Source organism: Polyodon spathula, chromosome 42, assembly GCF_017654505.1.
Source record: "Polyodon spathula isolate WHYD16114869_AA chromosome 42, ASM1765450v1, whole genome shotgun sequence".
Classification (NCBI taxonomy): Eukaryota; Metazoa; Chordata; class Actinopteri; order Acipenseriformes; family Polyodontidae; genus Polyodon; species Polyodon spathula.
Window position 1 is genome coordinate 81,878 of NC_054575.1, and position 21,811 is coordinate 103,688.

The following is a 21,811-nucleotide window of genomic DNA, read 5'->3' on the forward strand; positions in this document are numbered from 1 at the left end:
AGTTCTTGCATAATTATAAACGATAAAGGTCTGTAGGACAACGGTGGTGTGTCTATATCGCTTGCTCCTGATCTATTGTGGATACATACACACATCGACTGGGACATAATGTCATACCGACGGTATGCGGATACAGACCATCAGAAGTTGTCGTATCTATCGAATTAGACCAATAGAGGGCGCCTCTCATTGTAATACTCAGATTGAGTGGACAATTAGACCTCTGAAGTGTAAAATCCTCGTTCTCATGTATCAGGCGTGGTCATTCGAGAATCGCTCGCTCGCGAGATTGAGCGGCTCCGAGCGCGACACAGCATGCACCCGGTTATCCAGGGGGGCGTGGGCCACAGTGGCTGATTACGCTCTCCGGTACACGCTTGGTGATGTAGGTCCCCGCCATGTTATATACAGTTCGCGCAGGTATGCAGTGGCGATTGAGGGCACACACTCCGAGTCCGATTATGCCAGTGCAAGGCCTGTGGCAACAAATAAAAGAGTGGTTGTAGGGCTCTGAACAACGTAGGTTGGGTGAGGTGCAAGGACAACGTAAAAGTCCAGCGAGGGAAGTCTACCAGGAGGCTCAGAGACAATAGACGACATAACACCGCAGAGGGGGCTGGTCAACACGTGGGGTAACGAAGTCAAGTAGGTGACCCCGGGTGGGCGACAGGGGAGGGCCGAGAGCGGGCGGGGGGGGGCAGGGGTGGGTGGCAGGGAAGGCCGCAGGATCGTCGGAAAGGCCCGGGCAGCGGATCGGCGCGGGGGAAAGGCGTAGCCACAAATGTGGAGCTTTAGATCAAGTTCAAATTGGCTGTTGGTCTTCAGAGTCTCTACATTTTCCAGCTCTTTGTCTATTATTTGCAGTAACTCTCTTATGTAGTTATCATGATAATCTGCTTTACCTGATGTTTGCTGCGATACAAACTGCTGACATATTTGTATTATTTCATTTGCCATCTCAGTTGCTTTGTTTTCCAGTTCTTTTCTTTCAGGTTTCCCTGACAACATCTTCAACCAGTTCTTAGACCACATAGACCAAAGACCTGGCTTCTTGTTTACTTTCTGGCTGTGAAAGTGCTTCTCAGTTGCAAGAAAGAGTGTTTGTTCACAATCGGTCAACTGTTTCACCTCACTTAATTTCTTCTGAACTTGACTGCCGTGCCTTTCTAAATTTATCCTCAATTTATTCAGTATGTCTGATACAATATCTAGTGTCTTTAAACCTTGAAACTTCAGTCCAGAAACTGTCTGATTCCACATTGTTTCAAATTCTTTCTCCAGCTGCTCTTCAGATAAAGGGCTTTTTCTTTTCTTGCACTCATCAAGTAGGCACAGTACTTTCTGTTCAATTGTGGCTCTATATTTTTCACGAATAGTGTTAATTTTTTTCTTCTCTTTGTGTATAGCAATGTCGGTCTCGCATTTGTTTTTCACAGAGTTTTCAATTTCTCTCCTAAGACTTTTAATGCTGTTCACAAAGCTTTCTCTGTGCTTTTCCACTAGATGAACATTTCCATTCTTTTTCTTGTAATAATTAGCCAGTTTCTCCTGAATTTTGTTTTCTTGCTTTGCCAATTCGGAAGATGCCTCAGCTGTTAAACTGCCCATAAAGTCGTCGTAGTTTGAGCTGCAAAGGTTAGAAATCCTTGTCTCAGCATTTGCTAGCCAGGTATACATGTCCTTCCGGAAGTCCCATTCCCAGTTATTAAACTCAACACAGAGATTACTGTAAGCCTCAGCCACTAGACTATTTCTGAAGCTGAAGATGAAATTCTCATATTTAACAACTTTCCACAAACTCCCCACCCACTCCAGGAACTCTGTAACTGGTGCAGGAGGTTTTTGCTTGTTGCAGTTTTTCAAAACCTCAATCAATCTCTTCTTGAACTCATACACAGTCTCGCTGTAGCCGGTGTTCACTGGTGCCATTGGAGGGCTACCATGCCACAGGCCTGGGATATACCAGTTATTGTTCTCTGCATCATACTCCATTATATCAGTGAATTTTCTGTTGGGTCCCTTCTTCTCCATTCTGGAAGCTGCCTGTGTCATCTCATTCAGCTGTTCTAAAAGCATTTTCCTGTCCCGCATGTTTTTGTCATGAGCAGACACGTCCCCCACATTCTGGTGCACAAAGTGACAGTTTGGTTTCTTCCCCACTTCCTTCATTCTAAGAAAGGCGTGCACCACGATCTGTAGGATATCCTTCATCTCTGTGGAGTTCTCCATTGCGATGTTTATTATGGTGACATCACTCAATCCAACGACCAGTGTTGCAAGCTCATTGTCATGTTCATAGCTGTCTTCTAGTTGTGTCAACTCTGGAGATTTGAGACCTTCAGTGTCGATTACCAAGATGAAATCACAGTTTAGCTCTTCTTTAAGATCCTCTTTGACTCTGATTAACAGCATGAAGGCTCCTCTCGTGCATCTACCACTGCTAACTGCAAACTGAACCCCAAACATTGTGTTGAGGAGGGTAGACTTCCCAGTGCTTTGGACTCCCAGCACTGTTACAACCAGCACCCTGCTCTTATGTTGGACTTTCTCATGGAGCTTTGTTAGAACACTGGTCACCCACCTTACAGGGATATTTGATGCATCTCCATCCACCAGCTCAAGGGGGAAGCCATCCAACAACAGATCTGCCCCCAAACTAGGAAGATGTTCAAACTGCTTACAATATTTCTTATAGTCAGTATGGTAGCATGCAGCTTCATAAAGCTGCCCCATTTCACGCATGAAATGCTCAATTCCTAAAGAGCTGTTTGATATTTGTCTATCCAGGGCTGCAATTATGTCTTTGTTCTCTGACAACTTGCAATTCTTTTCTTTGTATTCTTCACGAAGACCAGAAAGCTTTTTTCGTGCCTTAACATCCAAGTTCATTCTCATCCACTTTAGAAAATAGGATCGTTCTTGTTTGCTTTCAGTGAATATGGCAGAGATAAAACACTGCATTGCTTCAGACAAATCATAACTCATTTGTTGTTGTCTCAGTTTCTGTATTTCTTCTTGCAGTTTATTCTTATACTTTTCAATAGGCTGGTCTCCTGCCTTCCGTAGTCTGCACTGCTCCTTTTCTATTTTAGTCAGCTCCTTCCAAAGCTTCCCTTGCAATGGCAACTGATCCTCTTTATATCGCACCACATCTGTGATTCTAGATGTGATTTCTGCAGCATTTCTCTTAGCATTCTGACATTCAGTGCAGTCTTCATCTACAGAGATCCCCAATTCATGTGCTTCAGCAGACATGCCTTCAATGGTCATTTTGTGCTGACAGTTTTCCATGATTTTATTCATAGTTAAGCGTAGTTTTGACACAAACTCTGCATCATTGGTCTGCTGTTTCTTAAATAGGATCTGACTTTCATTTAATTTTAATTTTGAAGCCAAGTCTTTCAGAGATTTTATGTTTTTCTTTGTTTTATTTAGAACCAAACCAACCAAAAACAATTGGGCTTTAATATTTCCTGCAGAGGACAAGAGATTGCACTCGCTCTCTGCAATACTGTCTAAAAATATGAAGACTGCCGAGGATGTTTGACATAAAATGGAAAACTGTTTCTGAAAGGAAAGGAGATCTCCACGAAGGTTGGCAACAGCTACAGGTTCTGGAAAGATGTCCAAGTTTTTCTTTCCACAAGGAAGGTACCAACCTATTTCCACTAGACCGTTTGAAATTTTGCGTGGGACATTTGCACATTCCATATTACGATGGATAAAGACATCATGGTACTGCTGGGGGTTGCTGAGAACCTGATTCAGAATCTGAGACTTTGATAAACTGCAGTCACCCAGCCTGACAAAAGAGATCATTGGCATGGCAGTGCTGACTATACTGTCTTCTACAAACCCTTTCGAGTCGGCTAATGAACGGGGTCTAAACTTCTTCACAATGTCTCGCATGGCCCACAGCATTAATGTACACTGGCTGGTGCTGCAGTCGGGGAGCAAGAGAGGTACAGCAAACTGGCACATCGACATTTTTGACATCATTTCCTGCTGCAGGAAGTTGTCGGCGCACAGAAAGAGAGCTGTGATAAGATCCAGTGGATTGATTACATTATCATCATCATTAACATTATCAGCCATAATATCACTGATATCAAAATCTGTCAATGTCGTGTCGGTTTCTGACTTGGCAGCACTGCATCTGATACTTCTTGCTTTTACATTGACCATCATGAGGGTTTTCAGAAAGGAATGTGGTAGAGATTCTGCTGACAGAATTGGTTCATCTGTTATACTTCCTGTACCAATGTGAACCACATCACTTAAGGCAAGTTTGTTTTTGAAGTTCTGTTCCAGATCTAGATTACACAGACCTTTCTGTAGAGTTTCTGCAAGACAAAATAAATACAGAACATTTCAATTAAAATCCATATTCTTACTTAATATTAACATTATCACTGTCCCTGCCATAATAAAGGGTTTCTCAACTTTTTCTATATATATATTTTAAATCGCGTCCCACCTTAGCAATTTGGTTTTACTCAGGGGTGAAATTCTGTCGGTACTCACCAGCAAACTATACCAGGACTTCTTTTAAATGACAGTACTGGGTACTTATTTCATCTGCTTTTCACCCAACGTGGATGCATTCAATCCACTAGCACAACGTTTCTTCAACGCGTTTCAAAAAGTGTGTCTAAATTTGAAGGAAGACGGTAATCAAAACTCTACTCGACGTGTTTATCCTACATTTGCCACAAACAAAACCTGTAGAACTCCATCGAGATTCTGAAGCTTAATCCTCTCTTCAAAGAAGTGCTAACAAAGGCTTCAAAATCCCTTTTATTAGCACATGCAATCCCACCCCCAACACACACTTCTTGTGTTCAATGCCCTGTGTGATTGTTTCCTTTTATACTTTAATTCTGAATATATAGGAATTTCAAATAAACTTCTGTGGATTAAACCTTTACTATCACATGGTTGATCTTTCATTAACTTACCATTCTGAAGGTTAAGTGGTTTCTGCACAATGATGGCGGCTATAGCCAAGGCCACTCCGATAACAAAGGTAGCGTGAAGAAAGATGCTTTCTGATTCTCTTTGATTGTCTCCTGATTTAAAAAGAAATACACATTGTGCCATCATTATTTTCTTTTAAAATAAAAGTATAGATATGCTTTCTTACATGCTTATTTTAAAAAAAGTTAAGCTTTTCTATATTACTGAAAAAAAACATGGCGCTCTATAAAAAACAAAATGTGGAGCAGTGGACAGACCCTCTAGAATAGTGTGTCCTGGAGCAGTAGAGTGTCTTCAGTGATATCGTGATCTGGAGGAGTGGAGGTGACAGGTGCTGTGTCTACTGCAATATCAGGGATGCTGTGATCTGGAGGAGTGGAGGTGACAGGTGCGTGTCTACTGCAATATCAGGGATGCTGTGATCTGGAGGAGTGGAGGTGACAGGTGCTGTGTCTACTGCAATATCAGGGATGCTGTGATCTGGAGGAGTGGAGGTGACAGGTGCAGTGTCTACTGCAATATCAGGGATGCTGTGATCTGGAGGAGTGGAGGTGACAGGTGCTGTGTCTACTGCAATATCAGGGATGCTGTGATCTGGAGGAGTGGAGGTGACAGGTGCGTGTCTACTGCAATATCAGGGATGCTGTGATCTGGAGGAGTGGAGGTGACAGGTGCACTGTCTACTGCAATATCAGGGATGCTGTGATCTGGAGGAGTGGAGGTGACAGGTGCGTGTCTACTGCAATATCAGGGATGCTGTGATCTGGAGGAGTGGAGGTGACAGGTGCGTGTCTACTGCAATATCAGGGATGCTGTGATCTGGAGGAGTGGAGGTGACAGGTGCACTGTCTACTGCAATAGAGTGTCTACTGCAATATCAGGGATGCTGTGATCTGGAGGAGTGGAGGTGACAGGTGCAGTGTCTACTGCAATATCAGGGATGCTCACAAGTTTTTACATAGGAGGATATGGGCAACATGCCCCACATGTTGACCTGTTTTTATCCAGTAGCAGAGGCAGACGTGTTAAAGGGACTAGAGATCCCCTGGGCCGGATCTGGAGGAGTGGAGGTGACAGGTGCAGTGTCTTTTGCAATATCAGGGATGCTGTGATCTGGAGGAGTGGAGGTGACAGGTGCACTGTCTACTGCAATATCAGGGATGCTGTCATCTGGAGATCTCTGTCATCTGTGAAGCAGGACTCTTTAACAAGTGATGTGGCTGTCTTTTGCTTTCCTCATCTCTGCCTGGAGTTAGTCTCTTGTATCCTCTCATTAGCTGTCGATGTACCTGGCACGCTCTGCTCTCATGACATCTCTAAGGTTCTTGTAGAGGAATGTTTCACAGCAACATCAAGTGCACTGCCTGCACACTGCTTGTTTTACTGAAGACTCCTCAATAATGCGATCCAAGTCATTATTTTATTACTGTAACATCTCAAAAAGCTCTTCAAGTGTCTGTGATATTCTTTGAGCACTGGATGCAGAAGCAGCTATCTCCTTTGTTATGTTCGTGTTATCTCTGTGGTGCAGAGGCTATGAGATACGCCCCTTTTTTTCGATCCCACTCGCCGACTGAAAGGTTTTCTCAGCTTTTTCCAGAGAAAAAACGACTAGAGACCTGCGCTTGACGTCTCTTTGATGATCTCGGACAGGGTCCGACATCGGACTGGAAAATGAAAACTGTAATGTCGGACCTGATCCGCCTAGGATCGCAAAGGGTTAAACCTCTCTTAAAGAAGTTCTAACAAAGGCTTTAAAACCCCTCTTATTAATACAGGCAATTACTGCCCCGTCTTGTGTTCAATGACCTTTGGTTATGTGATTGTTTCTTTTTATACTGTAATTCAGAATATATTGGAATTTCAATCTTAATCTGTGGATTAAGCCTTTATTATTATAACTTACCAGTCTGAAGTTTCACAATGATGGCGACTGTAGCCAAAAATACTGCCACTCCAATAGCACAAGGTGGGGGGCGTTGTGGTTCTCCTGGTTTAAAAAGAAACACAATGTGCTTTCATTATTTTCGTTTCAAGGTTTTTCTCAATTGCTACAGCAAAATTCCTGAAACTATGAGCACAATTCTCAAAACAGTTAACTATACACAAACACTGAAACTGACTCCTCATTTGCAAAAATAGGAACACATTTCTCCGGTGAACACACACAACGCTAAATTCTTAACCACCTGTACGGTTCACTGAACGCAATTCCATCACTTTAATACAAGTTTCATAAGTGCGGGTCTTGTTTTCTAAACACATCTGCTGCTGCTCACAATGCGCGTTACTTTAAACATTCCACGCACGGAAATGCACATTTCACAATGTTTCAATCTACAATAAAATGTCACTCCTGCATGAAAGGTTGATGTTACAAATTGTGCTGAAACACAGAGCAGGCAGAAGAAGGTGGCTGGTGAACAAAGGGGTGGACATGGTAGTGGTACTCGACACAGGAGACAGTCAGCCCAGGCGAGACCACATCGTGTTGCTGCAACAAATAAAATCCGGGCAACAGCTGTGGACCATGTCATCAACTGTAATGCGACACCGAGGGGCTGGCAGAGCAACCAAATCTGTGGCGATCAACAGCTGCATCGATAATGTGTACATTTCATACTGAGAATAGGTAAGTGTGAATAGCAGTATTTTATGTACCCTATTACATGTATTTATAGTTTGCAGCTTGCATGCTGACGCAGCCCGCTACTTTGCTTTATACAGTAAATATGCATATGAATTTGTTGCAAAGTGGTTTGCAGTGCACAGGTGTAGAAGTGATGCAATGCATACCACATGACAGACAACAAAGCTCATGGTACTACACAAACCAACACCACAGCATCGCCAGTTGGTTAGTATTCTGTCGTTCGCGTACCCTGCACCATTATAAAACAAGTTTACTTGACAATTACGTAGCTCTTACAATGCGTTAAAATACATATGCATAAAGAAACACAAAATCTAGTTATTTTTAATTACCACCTTTTTTTGGTTTAAAATAGCATAAACCTGCACGGCTCTTGCTAAATTCTAAAATATTTAGGATCTTTAGGGAAATGGAAGAATTTTCTTTTTGCTAACTATATAGATGGAAATGCGAGTTTGTCTTTCTGAATATGCTTCAAGCCATTAAGTCACTGCATCCGCGATTATTTTCAACTCATGCTTTTTTACAGTACCAATCAATGACTGACAACGCCACACATGAACTTAATTAAAAGTTAGATCTACAAGGATATTATAGGTACTAAAGGATTTTGTAAGGGTGAACGTGGCTGTTAAAATAATCATCATACACTAGTTTGTATTGTTTACAGCGACACTGCTAAAAATTCCACCAATGCATGCACTTACTGACCAAGTTTTAATTTCATCAGAAAAAAGAAAACAATTTAAATGTCATTATTATAAGCACGTAGTTTGATCCCTGCCTCAGCTTTTTCCTGCTGCAGGAAGCTATCTGAGCACAGAAAGAGTGCTGTTACGAGATCAAGTGGATCGATTGTATTACTCTCTTGAGCATCATTACTAGCTATAAATTCAAGAACACTATCAAGGTCTTGCAATGCCGAGTCTGTATCTGTCTCAGCAGCACTGCACTTGGTACTCCGAGCTGTCACATTTACCATCATTAGTCTTTTCAGAAAGCACCAGGGAAGTTTCTTTAGTGCCTGAATCGGTTTATCAGTAATACTCTCTGATCCGATCTCAAGGAAAGTACTCAACGTAATCTTACTTGGGAAGCAGTTCTTCAGCCCCAGCTTGCACAGCACATCTTCTAGTTGTGTTTCTGAAAGGGAAACAGTAACAGGTATCTACTTAGTTTTGCACAAAAGCAATGCACCAATGTTCTATTCAAGTACACTAGGCATTAGTAAATGAGAAAACTGTGTTCCGAGTGGGTGTACATCAAGGTTTATACAAGCGATGCATATGCTTGTCACTGGCTATTATACTGTAGATGTAGGGGCATCGTTTGTGAGAGCATGCTTACATGGAGTGCTACGTTAGGCAAACACTCTTCTCGTCTGTTACTGACTTATTTGAATTAGGATTCAGTTAGCTGTAACATTTGATAAGTAACTTGAACTGCAACTGTTCAAGAGCTGAAAACAAGTAAAAAGGTCTAATTAAGCAGATTAGCAGTTTGGACCCCCTGTTCTTCAAAAATGTAGTACTAGAGGCGCAAAACAATTACATCCCTAAAGTAGACAAATCTAAATGTAACACGAAATTGCCAAAATCAATAAAAAAAAATATTCAGAGATAAAAGGCACTTTACAGAGCGTTAAAAAGGGACCAAAAACAAAGTACACAGAAAGAGTACACGGAACTGCAAAGTCAAAAAGGAAGTTAGAAAGCCCAAGAGAGAAATAGAAATGAACATTGCTAAGGGGGCTAAAACCAATTCCAAAATGTTTTTCCAATATTACAACAGCAAGAGAACATTCAAAGAGGAGATTAAATGTTTAAGAGATACAAATGGCAAAATTGTAGATGAAGAAAAAAAACAGCAAATATATTAAATGATTACTTTTCACAAGTTTTTACAAAGGAGGATACGGACAACATGCCCCACATGTCATCCAGTTCCTATCCAGTTTTAAATAACTTTAGCATAACTGAGGCAGAAGTGTTAAAGGGACTAGAGCTCTTAAAATAAACAAATCCCCTGGGCCGGATAAGATCCTCCCAATAGTACTCAAAGAAATGAAAGAAGTTATTTACAAACTGCTAACCAAGATCATGCAGCAGTCTCTTGACACAGGGGTTGTACCAACTGACTCGAAAATTGCAAATGTAATACCGATCCACAAAAAGGGAAACAAAACTGAACCAGGTAACTACAGACCAATAAGCCTGACTTCTATTATATGCAAACTTATGGAAACTATAATAAGATCCAAAATGGAAAATTACCTATATGGTAACAGTATCCTGGGAAACAGTCAGCATGGTTTGAGGAAAGGGAGATCGTGTCTAACTAACCTGCTTGATTTTTTTGAGGATGCAACATTGACAACGGATAACTGGTATAGGAGGAGTGGCAAACACTGTTGCAGCAGCAAAGGTCATTCAAAATGATCTAGACAAGATTCAGAACTGGGCAGACACATGGCAAATGACATTTAATAGAGAAAAGTACTCACTTTGGAAATAAAAATGTGCATTATAAATATTATATGGGAGATACTGAAATTAAAGGAGAACTATGAAAAAGACCTAGGAGTTTTTGTTGACTCAGAAATGTCTTCATCTAGACAATGTGGGGAAGCTATAAAAAAGGCTAACAAGATGCTCGGATACATTGTGAAAAGTGTTGAATTTAAAGCAAGGGAAGTAATGTTAAAACTGTACAATGCATTAATAAGACCTCATCTTGAATATTGTGTTCAGTTCTGGTCACCTCGCTACAAAAAGGATATTGCTGCTCTAGAAAGAGTGCAAAGAAGAGCGACCAGAATTATTCCAGGCTTAAAAGGCATGTCATATGCAGACAGGAACAAGAATTGAATCTGTTCAGTCTTGAACAAAGAAGACTATGTGGCGACCTAATTCAAGCATTCAAAATTCTCAAAGGTATTGACAGTGTCGACCCAAGGGACTTTTTCGACCTGAAAAAAGAAACAAGGACCAGGGGTCACAAATAGAGATTAGACAAAGGAGCATTCAGAACAGAAAATAGGAGGCACTTTTTTACACAGAAAATTGTGAGGGTCTGGAACCAACTCCCCAGTAATGTTGTTGAAGCTGAGACCCTGGGATCCTTCAAGAAGCTGCTTGATGAGATTCTGGGATCAATAAGCTACTAACAACCAAACGTTTGTAAACTTTCTTATGTTCTTATGGTCTATAGCTCTTCCTTGGATATTTTTACTTGAGGAATATCAAAAAACAAGAAGCAAAATGAGCTGTAAATTCCAGTGATGTGATGAACTGTGACAGAAAGACAAGAATTCTTGATGGTAAATCTCCCTCCCGACCTGTGACACCTCTGGAAACAGTACCCTCACCTTGAACACCTTCATCTTCTGGTCATGTGACTGTGTGGATCCCAGATTATACAGACTAACACTTTGAGATGATAGCTTCACGCTACACAAGTGTATTCAATGATTCTTAAGAAAGCTATTATGGGTATTGTCCAATTAAAAAAAAATCTTGCTGCTGCAGTAAAACCTTGTATCTCAGAGACCATTTAAAGTACTAACATTAATGTCTGCAGTGTTTTATAAATGTGACGTTGAATCCTAACCCAATATATACATCTGGTTTCACAGACCCTGATTAATCTTGGACTAACTTATCTAAAACAACATTAGGGAGACCAGGATATTCATATTGAAGTTTGCAGGTTTAAAGAAAGCACACTCGTTTTATGTTTAACTAAACTTTATTTCTAAATACAATATGTTTGCAGGAATTGGAAATCGAGCGTTAGCATAATGGAAACACAGAAACAAGAATTAACTAATGATTAATTTTACAAGAAAACACCCTTACAAGCATCAGCTGTTCATTAAATCTCACGCATACCAAGGCTGAGCAAGTATTGTTAATCTATCAGGAAAACAGAAGAAAAAAAACACTTCATTAAACTTTCACTTTATACAGAAAGCATTTTCCTCTGTATAAAAGTATGTTCTAAAATATTAAAGTTTACCAATCACACAATCATGAATTGCCAAATGCACAACCTGTCTAGTATTGCTGATAAAACAGATTTACTCTTGAAAAATGATTTTACAGACAGAATTTGAGATAAATTGAAGACTGTTTTCAGGAATAGATTTGCATATATATCCAAGAGTGCATTCAAAGACATGAACCAAAAAACATATTTAACTTTTTTTCTGCCATTAAAATAGATGTATTTATTGCTGTTAGAAAGGTATAGGAGGCATCTTTGTGCCACTTCAAAAGGTGCTCCATTCATTTCAATGACATTAGCATTGGTTAACTGCAGGTTTGACAGCTTATGTCTTAACATTGAACAACTTACTCACACTTTTCTTTGCCATTTCTTTTGTTATGCTTCTCCATTCTTTTGGGACATCAGCAGGCTTTGCATTATACTCCACTGCAAATTCTTCATTAAATGTAGTCAGCACGTACTTCCAGTAGTCAGAGGCTTCAATACTGGGATCTGGGGGAATGTTCCAGTCAGGGTAGAATCTCCGATAGTCTTTATAGGGATGCCACTCCCCCTTTGTGTCACTATTACTGAATTTGGTTTCGCTGAATACACTAGAGGTGCACACATTCTCGGTTAGTTTCTCGTTACTTACATATCTGTACCTACCCAGCCCTTGTGGTCGATGCACTGATGCGTGGTGTACAGTGTGGTCCTGGCCTCCTGCCTCACAGGGGACCTTGCAGAACGGACACAGCTTCCCGCAACCAAACATCCTCTTGAACAGCTCGTCCTGCGGCTTGAATGGCAGATTGATAAGTTTCTTCTCAACATCACAACCTTGAGAAAATTCAGCCCTTAGAGCAACGGCCAGATCTTTCACATGATCCTGGAGATATTGAGCAAACTCCTTATTGTTTGAATTCTTTAGAAACAGCACTGTTCCTAACTCCTCCTCCCTGGAGATCACAAGGTCCTTATCCAGGTTGCTGCAGATCCTCTGGATAAACCATGAGGTGGTTTGGTGCTCAGCTGTTTCTTTCTGGGCATTTCCAATAGCTGCTTCAATTTTTGTTGTTATTGTTTCAAGACGTTTTACTTGTAAATCCCCTATTTTGGCATCTTTTGAAAATGTCTGAACAATATGATTCGATATCCAATTCTTTACAAATTTGTCATAGTTTCTAATGTACTCCACATAGATTTGAAAATTATCTTCATCTAGAATATGCTTTAAAAGTGAGAACTGGAAAAATGACCGGGAACTGTATTCCAAAGACTGTCCACCAGTCAACATTTCATCTACAATGTCTATCCCAAGGGCTTTGTTGACATACTCCCTCACTGCAGGCTTGAGGCAGCGCTCAGTGAATTCTTCAGCTGTTTTTCTGCACTGATCCTTCTCATTGTATAGATCAATGAAGTTTGAACAGTACTGAGGTCTACATTTTTCCAGAGCTTTCTTGGGGTCATTTTTTTCATTGAAGTCCTCATGCATCTTCTGAAATTCCATGGCAGCGTAGCCACAGATGTGGAGCTTCAGATCGAGTTCAAATTGGCTGTTAGTCTTCAGAGTCTCTACATTTTCCAGCTCTTTGTCTATCATTTGCAGTAACTCTCTTATGTAGTTATCATGATAATCTGCTTTACCTGATGTTTGCTGCGATACAAACTGCTGACATATTTTTATTATTTCATTTGCCATCTCAGTTGCTTTGTTTTCCGGTTCTTTTCTTTCAGGTTTCCCTGACAACATCGTCAACCTATTCCTCCACATAGACCAAAGACCTGGCTTCTCATTTACTTTCTGGCTATGAAAGTGCTTCTCAGTTGCAATAAAGCTTGTTTGTTCACAATCGGTCAACTTTTTCACCTCACTTAATTCCTTCTGAACTTGACTGCCGTGCCTTTCTAAATTTATCCTCAATTTATTCAGTATGTCTGATACAATATCTCGTGTCTCTAAACATTGAAACTTCAGTTCAGAAACTGTCTGATTCCACATTGTTTCAAATTCTTTCTCCAGCTGCTCTTCAGATAAAGGGATTTTTCTTTTCTTGCACTCATCAAGTAGGGACAGTACTTTCTGTTCAATTGTGGCTCTATATTTTTCACGAATAGCATTCATTTTTTTCTTCTCTTTGTGTATAGCAATGGCGGTCTCGCATTTGTTTTTCACAGAGTTTTCAATTTCTCTCCTAAGACTTTTAATGCTGTTCACAAAGCCTTCTCTGTGCTTTTCCACTAGATGAACATTTCCATTCTTTTTCTTGTAATAATTAGCCAGTTTCTCCTGAATTTTGTTTTCTTGCTTTGCCAATTCGGAAGATGCCTCAGCTGTTAAACTGCCCATAAAGTCGTCGTAGTTTGAGCTGCAAAGGTTAGAAATCCTTGTCTCAGCATTTGTTAGCCAGGTATACATGTCCTTCCGGAAGTCCCATTCCCAGTTATTAAACTCAACACAGAGATTACTGTAAGCCTCAGCCACTAGACTATTTCTGAAGCTGAAGATGAAATTCTCATATTTAACTGCTTTCCACAAACTTCCCACCCATTCCAAGAACTCTGTAATTTGTGCCGGAGGCTTTTGGTCATTGCAGCTTTTTAACAGCTCAATCAATCTCTTCTTGAACTCATACACAGTCTCACTGTAGCCGGTGTTCACTGGTGCCATTGGAGGGTTACCATGCCACAGGCCCGGGATGTACCAGTTATTGTTCTCTGCATCATACTCCATTATATCAGTGAATTTTCTGTTGGGTCCCTTCTTCTCCATTCTGGAAGCTGCCTGTGTCATCTCATTCAGCTGTTCTAAAAGCATTTTCCTGTCCCGCATGTTTTTGTCATGAGCAGACACGTCCCCCACATTCTGGTGCACAAAGTGACAGTTTGGTTTCTTCCCCACTTCCTTCATTCTAAGAAAGGCGTGCACCACGATCTGTAGGATATCCTTCATCTCTGTGGAGTTCTCCATTGCAATGTTTATTATGGTGACATCACTCAATCCAACGACCAGTGTTGCAAGCTCATTGTCATGTTCATAGCTGTCTTCTAGTTGTGCCAACTCTGGAGATTTTAGACCTTCAGTGTCAATTACCAAGATAAAATCACAGTTTAGCTCTTCTCTAAGATCCTCTTTGACTCTGATTAACAGCATGAAGGCTCCTCTCGTGCATCTACCACTGCTAACTGCAAACTGAACCCCAAACATTGTGTTGAGGAGGGTAGACTTCCCAGTGCTTTGGACTCCCAGCACTGTTACAACCAGCACCCTGCTCTTATGTTGGACTTTCTCATGGAGCTTTGTTAGAACATTGGTCACCCACCTTACAGGGATATTTGATGCATCTCCATCCACCAGCTCAAGGGGGAAGCCATCCAACAACAGACCTGCCCCCAAACTGGGAAGATGTTCAAACTGCTTACAATATTTCTTATAGTCAGTATGGTAGCATGCAGCTTCATAAAGCTGCCCCATTTCACGCATGAAATGCTCAATTCCTAAAGAGCTGTTTGATATTTGTTGATCCAGGTCTGCAATTATGTCTTTGTTCTCTGACAACTTGCAACTCTTTTCTTTGTATTCTTCACGAAGACCAGAAAGCTTTTTTCGTGCCTTAACATCCAAGTTCATTCTCATCCACTTTAGAAAATAGGATCGTTCTTGTTTGCTTTCAGTGGATATGGCAGAGATGAAACACTGCATTGCTTCAGACAAATCATAACTCATTTGTTGTTGTCTCAGTTTCTGTATTTCTTCTTGCAGTTTATTCTTATACTTTTCAATAGGCTGGTCTCCTGCCTTCCGTAGTCTGCACTGCTCCTTTTCTATTTTAGCCAGCTCCTTCCAAAGCTTCCCTTGCAATGGCAGCTGATCCTCTTTATATCGCACCACATCGTTGATGCTAGATGTGATTTCTGCAGCATTTCTCTTAGCGTTCTGACATTCAGTGCAGTCTTCATCTACAGAGATCCCCAATTCATGTGCTACAGCAGACACATCTTCAATAGTCATTTTTTGTTGACAGTTTTCCATGATTTTATTCATAGTTAAGCGCAGTTTTGACACAAAGTCTGCATCATTGATCTGCTGTTTCTTCAATAGGATCTGATTTCTACTTAATTTTAAATTTGATGCTAAGACTTTCAAAGCGTTTATGTTTTTCTCTGTATTCTTTGGAAAATGTGCAACCAAAAACAATTGGGCTTTAATATTTCCTGCAGAGGACAAGAGATTGTACTCGCTCTCTGCAATACTGTCTAAAAATATGAAGACTGCCGAGGATGTTTGACATAAAATGGAAAACTGTTTCTGAAAGGAAAGGAGATCTCCACGAAGGTTGGCAACAGCTACAGGTTCTGGAAAGATGTCCAAGTTGTTCTTTCCACAAGGAAGGTACCAACCTATTTCCACTAGACCGTTTGCAATTCTCCGTGTAACATTTGCACATTCCATATTACGATGGATAAAGACATCATGGTACTGCTGGGGATTGCTGAGAACCTGATTCAGAATCTGAGACTTTGATAAACTGCAGTCACCCAGCCTGACAAAAGAGATCATTGGCATGGCAGTGCTGACTATACTGTCTTCTACAAACCCTTTCAAGTCGGCTAATGAACGGGGTCTAAACTTCTTCACAATGTCTCGCATGGCCCACAGCATCAATGTACACTGGCTGGTGCTGCAGTCGGGGAGCAAGAGAGGTACAGCAAACTGGCACATCGACATTTTTGACATCATTTCCTGCTGCAGGAAGCTATCTGAGCACAGAAAGAGTGCTGTTATGAGATCAAGTGGATTGATTGTATTACTCTCTTGATCATCATTACTAGCTATAAGTTCAAGAACACTATCAAGGTCTTGCAATGCCGAGTCTGTATCTGTCTCAGCAGTACTGCACTTGGTACTCCGAGCTGTCACATTTACCATCATTAGTCTTTTCAGAAAGCACCAGGGAAGTTTCTTTAGTGACTGAATCGGTTTATCAGTAATACTCTCTGATCCGATCTCAAGGACAGTACTCAATGTAATCCTGCCTGGGAAGCAGTTCTCCAGTCCCAGCTTGCACAACACATCTTCTAGAGATGTTTCTGAAAGGGAAGCAGTAACAGGTATCCACTTAGCTTACTTTGGAGCAGCAGTGTGTCATTTTTTTTTTTTTTTTACATATAAAAAATGCTTTGTTGTTGACTAGATTTGGAACACATGAGATGCAACAATGCCCTATTCATGTATATTAGCTGTTGGGATGTGAGAGAACTGTGTTCTGAGTGCAGGCTACTTGGTTGATACAAGCAATGTTGATGCCTGACACTGGCTATTACACTGCAGATGTAATGCCCTGCAGCACCTGTAAGTAGCCTTGAATAAAGGCGTCTGCCAAATAAATAAATAATAATACTAATACTACTACTACTAATAATAATAATAATAATAATAATTATTGATTTTGACAAACAAAGTCAGTCATTTATTTCTTATTTCAGCAACAAAAAAAAAAGCTATTATTGAATTACGGTCAAGTGTTCTAAGCTGATGTCTTATCATTCTCTAGCAACACTGGACAACAAATTGCCTGAAGTTTAAAAAGCAATAACCCCTCTATTACTGCTGTATGAGAGTTTATGTCTGTCCTTGAGAATCACAACCTTTAAATAGAGATAAAAACATATCCAGGTGCAATTGTTTCTGTTTCTGCTGATTAAATGGAGCCCCCTGGGTTTAGTGCAGCATGTAACCATTCTCTACTGAGTTTGTATATTGTAGGATATACAGATTTGCAATCCCTGTTGAAGTCAGTGAGTTCCACTGTTGCATAATTTTAGTGTCAACTTTCAGACACTGGGGGGGTGGGGGGGGGGGGGGGGGGGGGGGGGGGGGGTGGGGGGTGGGGGTTGTGGGGGGGGGGGGTTGTGATCTTACTAAAATAGTTTCCCCCCCGAACAACAAAGTTCCCTTATATTTTTTATCAAAGGCTTGCATTGTTTCAAGGGCCCATTTGGCCCTTGAAACAATTCTTTAAAATGATACTAACTGTTACTCTCTAGGTCAAGCGTCAGAGCCTTTTCTCCATCACATGTGATTCGTGTATCATCACAAATGTACGAAATACAAGACATACTTGAGCTGGAATGAGACAAAAAGGAAGTAGAGATAACCTATGAGGCTAATACCCTGCGTTGCAGAGAACTGATCCTTACTTGTACAGGCAGATGTTGAAACAGGTGTGCTCTGGGTCCCATTCTCCAGCACTGTGGTGACTGTGAAGCTATACTCTCTCCCAGGTCTCAGCTTAGAGATGACAGTGGAATTGGAGACTGCAGTGGTCGTGTCTTGGTCACTCTCATCAGAGCGGCAGAAAGTTATTTTAAAGCTGTGTGGGATCCCATCTATACCAAGAGGAGTGGCCCAGCTCAGAGAGACAGAGTCACTTCCTACTGACTCTATCTTTATCTGTCCAGGAGGAGATGGTTCTGCAATAGAAAAGAGAATTGATGTAATGACAAAGTAGATTGAGAGACTGCTATTCAAAAGAATATTTATAAATAAATAACTTTTACTTGTGCAGACAGCTGCTGAAACAGGAGTGCTCTGGATCCCATTCTCCAGCTCTGTGGTGACTGTGAAGCTGTACTCTCTCCCAGGTCTCAGCTCAGAGATGACAGTAAAATTAGAGGGTGCAGTAGTGGTCATATCTTGGTCACTCTCATCAGAGCTAGCGTAGATAATGTAAAAGCTGTGTGGGATCCCATCCATATTGCCAGGTCTTCCCCAGCTCAGACAGACAGAGTCAATATCTACTGAGTCTATCTTTATCTCTCCAGGAGGGGACACAGATGCGGGGGCAGTGGATGGACTGTTTGTTGGATCCTCAGGAACTGTAGAGTCCAGAGGAGTGGAGATGACAGATGACGTGTCTGCTGGACCCTGAGGTTTGTCCTGGTCTTGAGGGTTTGGGACGATGGGTGTAGCGTCCAGAGTTCTCTCTGAGCTGGATACTAGTCTGGTGTTCTCAGTAAAGTGAACGATTTGGCTGACCTGCGTTTTCTTCATTTCTACCTGGAGTTCAGCCTCTCGAGGCACGCTCTTCTCTGATGACATCTCTGAGGTTCCTGCAGGGAGATATTATACAGTGACTGAATTACAGACATTGCATCTGAAGCAAGAGCAAAATCTAGTGCATTGCTTGCAGTAACAGCCCAGGGCAGGGTTTTTGAGTGAGGGCATGTGGAAGGGTGGTGGGTAATTCACTGTCACGGGAGACAGAACAGGTGTACTTGAAACACCACACAGGTGCCCAGTTTTATTCTGAGGTAGGGATTTCTTTTTACCTGCAGAGGACACTGTTGTCCGTGGCGACGATGATAGACAGCACCATGGGAATACCAAGGCTGGTAAACAAATTGAATGCGGGCGCACTCGCAGGTGCTCAAAATAATAATGAAAACAGAAGGCGACAGGAAAAAGGAAAATAAAACAGTAATACACAACAAAACGCGTAATATACTTTTTTTGGGAGGGTATTACGAAAAGACTATATAATGTAATAATTAAACATTAAGTGCTATAAAAGAATGCTCACTTGTTATGAAAGTTTATTTCTAGGATCATTTCATTTTTACTACCGCTATGCTCTGGTTATTAAACACTAAAAATAAATAACAATATAAAAAAACCCGGCTTTTTAAACTGCAAGTCTGGCTCCCTGGACCATCATCAACACCCCGCATTACAGCAAAGCAACGCAGAAAAGAGGTTCCTTCTGGTGAGTTTCATTCATTGGCTGTTAGTTTTTTGTGCTTGTGTGTACTTATTTTCCCTTTACTTTTTAATATGCATTTACTTATTTTTTAATCCCTGTCCCATTAATTCTGAACACTATACTGTAAGTAGGGTTCGAGAAATTTGAACTACTTAATAGTAAAAGTCCACACTGCAAAAAAATAAGCGATGCACTTTAAGAAGTTTTCCCAAGCACATACTTGCTTTAAATGTACTACAGGTGATTGAGTTAATTGTGTATTTTATGTCTTGACTATTCCACCCCCCCCCCCCCTCCCCATAGTCAACAACTAAAATATTAGTAAGGAAATAGGTCTGTGTGTTTAACCAATAACCAAAAAATTATGATTGGTTATTCCAAGACATGTCAAAATACAGCAACTTAAAATACAGTACACATTTTAAAATGCTTATCTTGTCTATATAATACTTTGCAACTGAGGAGCAACCACATGATCTGATTCTGACTACATACTGTAAAGTTACCAAATGTTAAGCATAAAATACACAACATTTTACACAAGTTTACTGTACTAAACGTACGCTCTGGTTTCATGCAGGTACGCTTTTCTTAAATATGTTGTGTTTTATTTTAGTCTGTAAATTTTTTTTTTTAAAGTCTAACGCTCGCACACTGTATCACAAAATGACACAAGAAATCCAAAGTAGAAATATATTTAATCTTATTCACAGTCACATTGTACAAAAAAAGTGAATAAAGTGCTCAAAAGTGCTCAAAAGTGCAGTTTTAGTCTGAGGTAGGGATTTCTTTTCACCCGCAGAGGGCACTGTTGTCCGTGGCCTGTCTATCTCTGAAAATGTGACAAAGCAGCACATACCAGCACATTCCTCACACTGTAGGACAGGCACGGCCAGAAAAATGGTGCAACTTTAACCTCCATTTCTCAATTCTTATTGGTAAATGAATCTACATGTTGCAAGAATAATAATAATAAATAAACATTACAGGATTCAACAACAAAATGAAAAACTTTATTCTCTCTCTCTCTCAGTCTCTCTCTCTCTCTCTCTCTGTCTCTCTCTCAGTGTCTCTCTCTCTCTCTCTCTCTCTCTCTCTCTCTCTCTCTCTCTCTCTCTCATCTCTCTCTCTCTCAGTCTCAGTCTCTCTCTCTCTCTCTCTCTCTCTCTCTCTCTCTCTCTCTCTCTCTCTCTCTCTCTCTCTCTCTCTCTCTCTCTCTCTCACCTGTATCCAACCACACAGCTGAACAGCTTAAAGAGGTTACTGAATAAAAAAGTGAATCTACTGTAACTGGAGCACAGCAACAACCAAGAACTGCATTCCCCCACCACCAGTATCAGAAACAGCAGGCAATACATATATTCATCTCCATAAATAACACAAATTGCTTTTTCTGTACAGAACAGCACTAACTTTTCTTATTTTGTGGTTTAATCTTCGGAAATGAAGTGAATACCTGATACACTCCCTGCTGAAGAAGCTCAAATTCTCCACACCTTGTCCTCTGCAGGTCTTCATGAACAATGGCACAGTGTGCAAAAACTCTGTTTCTATCAGACACCAGAAACGAAACTTAGAAGCACATCCGAAGACCTCTCTTCCTGAATAACACGTGACTTCTTGTAAGCAGAGTTATAATAACTGCATGACCGTGTTTAGAGATACTGTGAGTCGACATGCATTTGTTCAACATTATCTGCTCTACACAATCTTGTTGGAATTGAATTCTTGGATGGGATTTATAAAACACACGCAATGGCATAAACACGCAATTAATACGTGATTGGGGGGGGGGGGGGGGGGGGGGCAATGTCTCTGTGCGCTTTAGCCCTTGATGCATATGTAATTCTGGGGCGTTTCTGAATGAAACCGCTAACATTGGGAGGGGATTTTGCAAGTGAGGTCGATGAAATATTCAGTCTATTTATTAAAGCTGCCGGTAATTCGTACTTGCTTCATTATTTTAAGAACTCTGAAAAGCAGCCATTAATTTGCCGCAGTCAGACAGTAGGCTATATAAAAGGCAAGGTGATGTGGGAGACTTGTCTGCAGCAAGAAAGAGACATTGTTTTCAAGGACAAATAAACATTTAATAACATTTTGCTAATAGGTCATTTTTTTAACCCTTCTGATCAAGTCAGTTTGTAAATTACGGTTTATAATACCGGTACCATATTGTTTTGCAAACTCCAATTTTCAATACACGTAAAAAGGGTTCTTAGAAGCACCTATAAAGGTCTCCCCACAGTGGCAAAGCAAGGTTCTAACGAGAGCCTTTACTTCTTAGAGTGTAAATTAAAAGAACCGTGGAGGAGATTAAGATGGAACGATATTCCGAGGAGCACAAAGAAAAAGTCTCCTGTTCTTCTATAGGGCTCATCCCCCTCCGTTATTTTAGTAATGCCTAGAGAATGTATTTTTTGTAATA

The 21,811-nt window shown here is 40.8% G+C and overlaps 1 protein-coding gene across 1 annotated transcript; it reads right to left on the reverse strand.

The window, feature by feature from the left end:
• Positions 1–459: 459 nt before the first annotated feature.
• Positions 460–20,930, reverse strand: LOC121305173 (interferon-induced very large GTPase 1-like). The gene is made up of 7 exons (XM_041236718.1): positions 20,840–20,930; positions 18,182–18,733; positions 17,822–18,094; positions 8,720–8,773; positions 6,884–6,967; positions 4,959–5,069; positions 460–4,343 (listed from the first exon to the last, which is right to left on the reverse strand). Exons 2-7 carry the CDS (start codon positions 18,720–18,722, stop codon positions 460–462), a joined length of 4,947 nt encoding a protein of 1,648 aa, XP_041092652.1. The 5' UTR covers positions 18,723–18,733; positions 20,840–20,930.
• Positions 20,931–21,811: the final 881 nt, after the last annotated feature.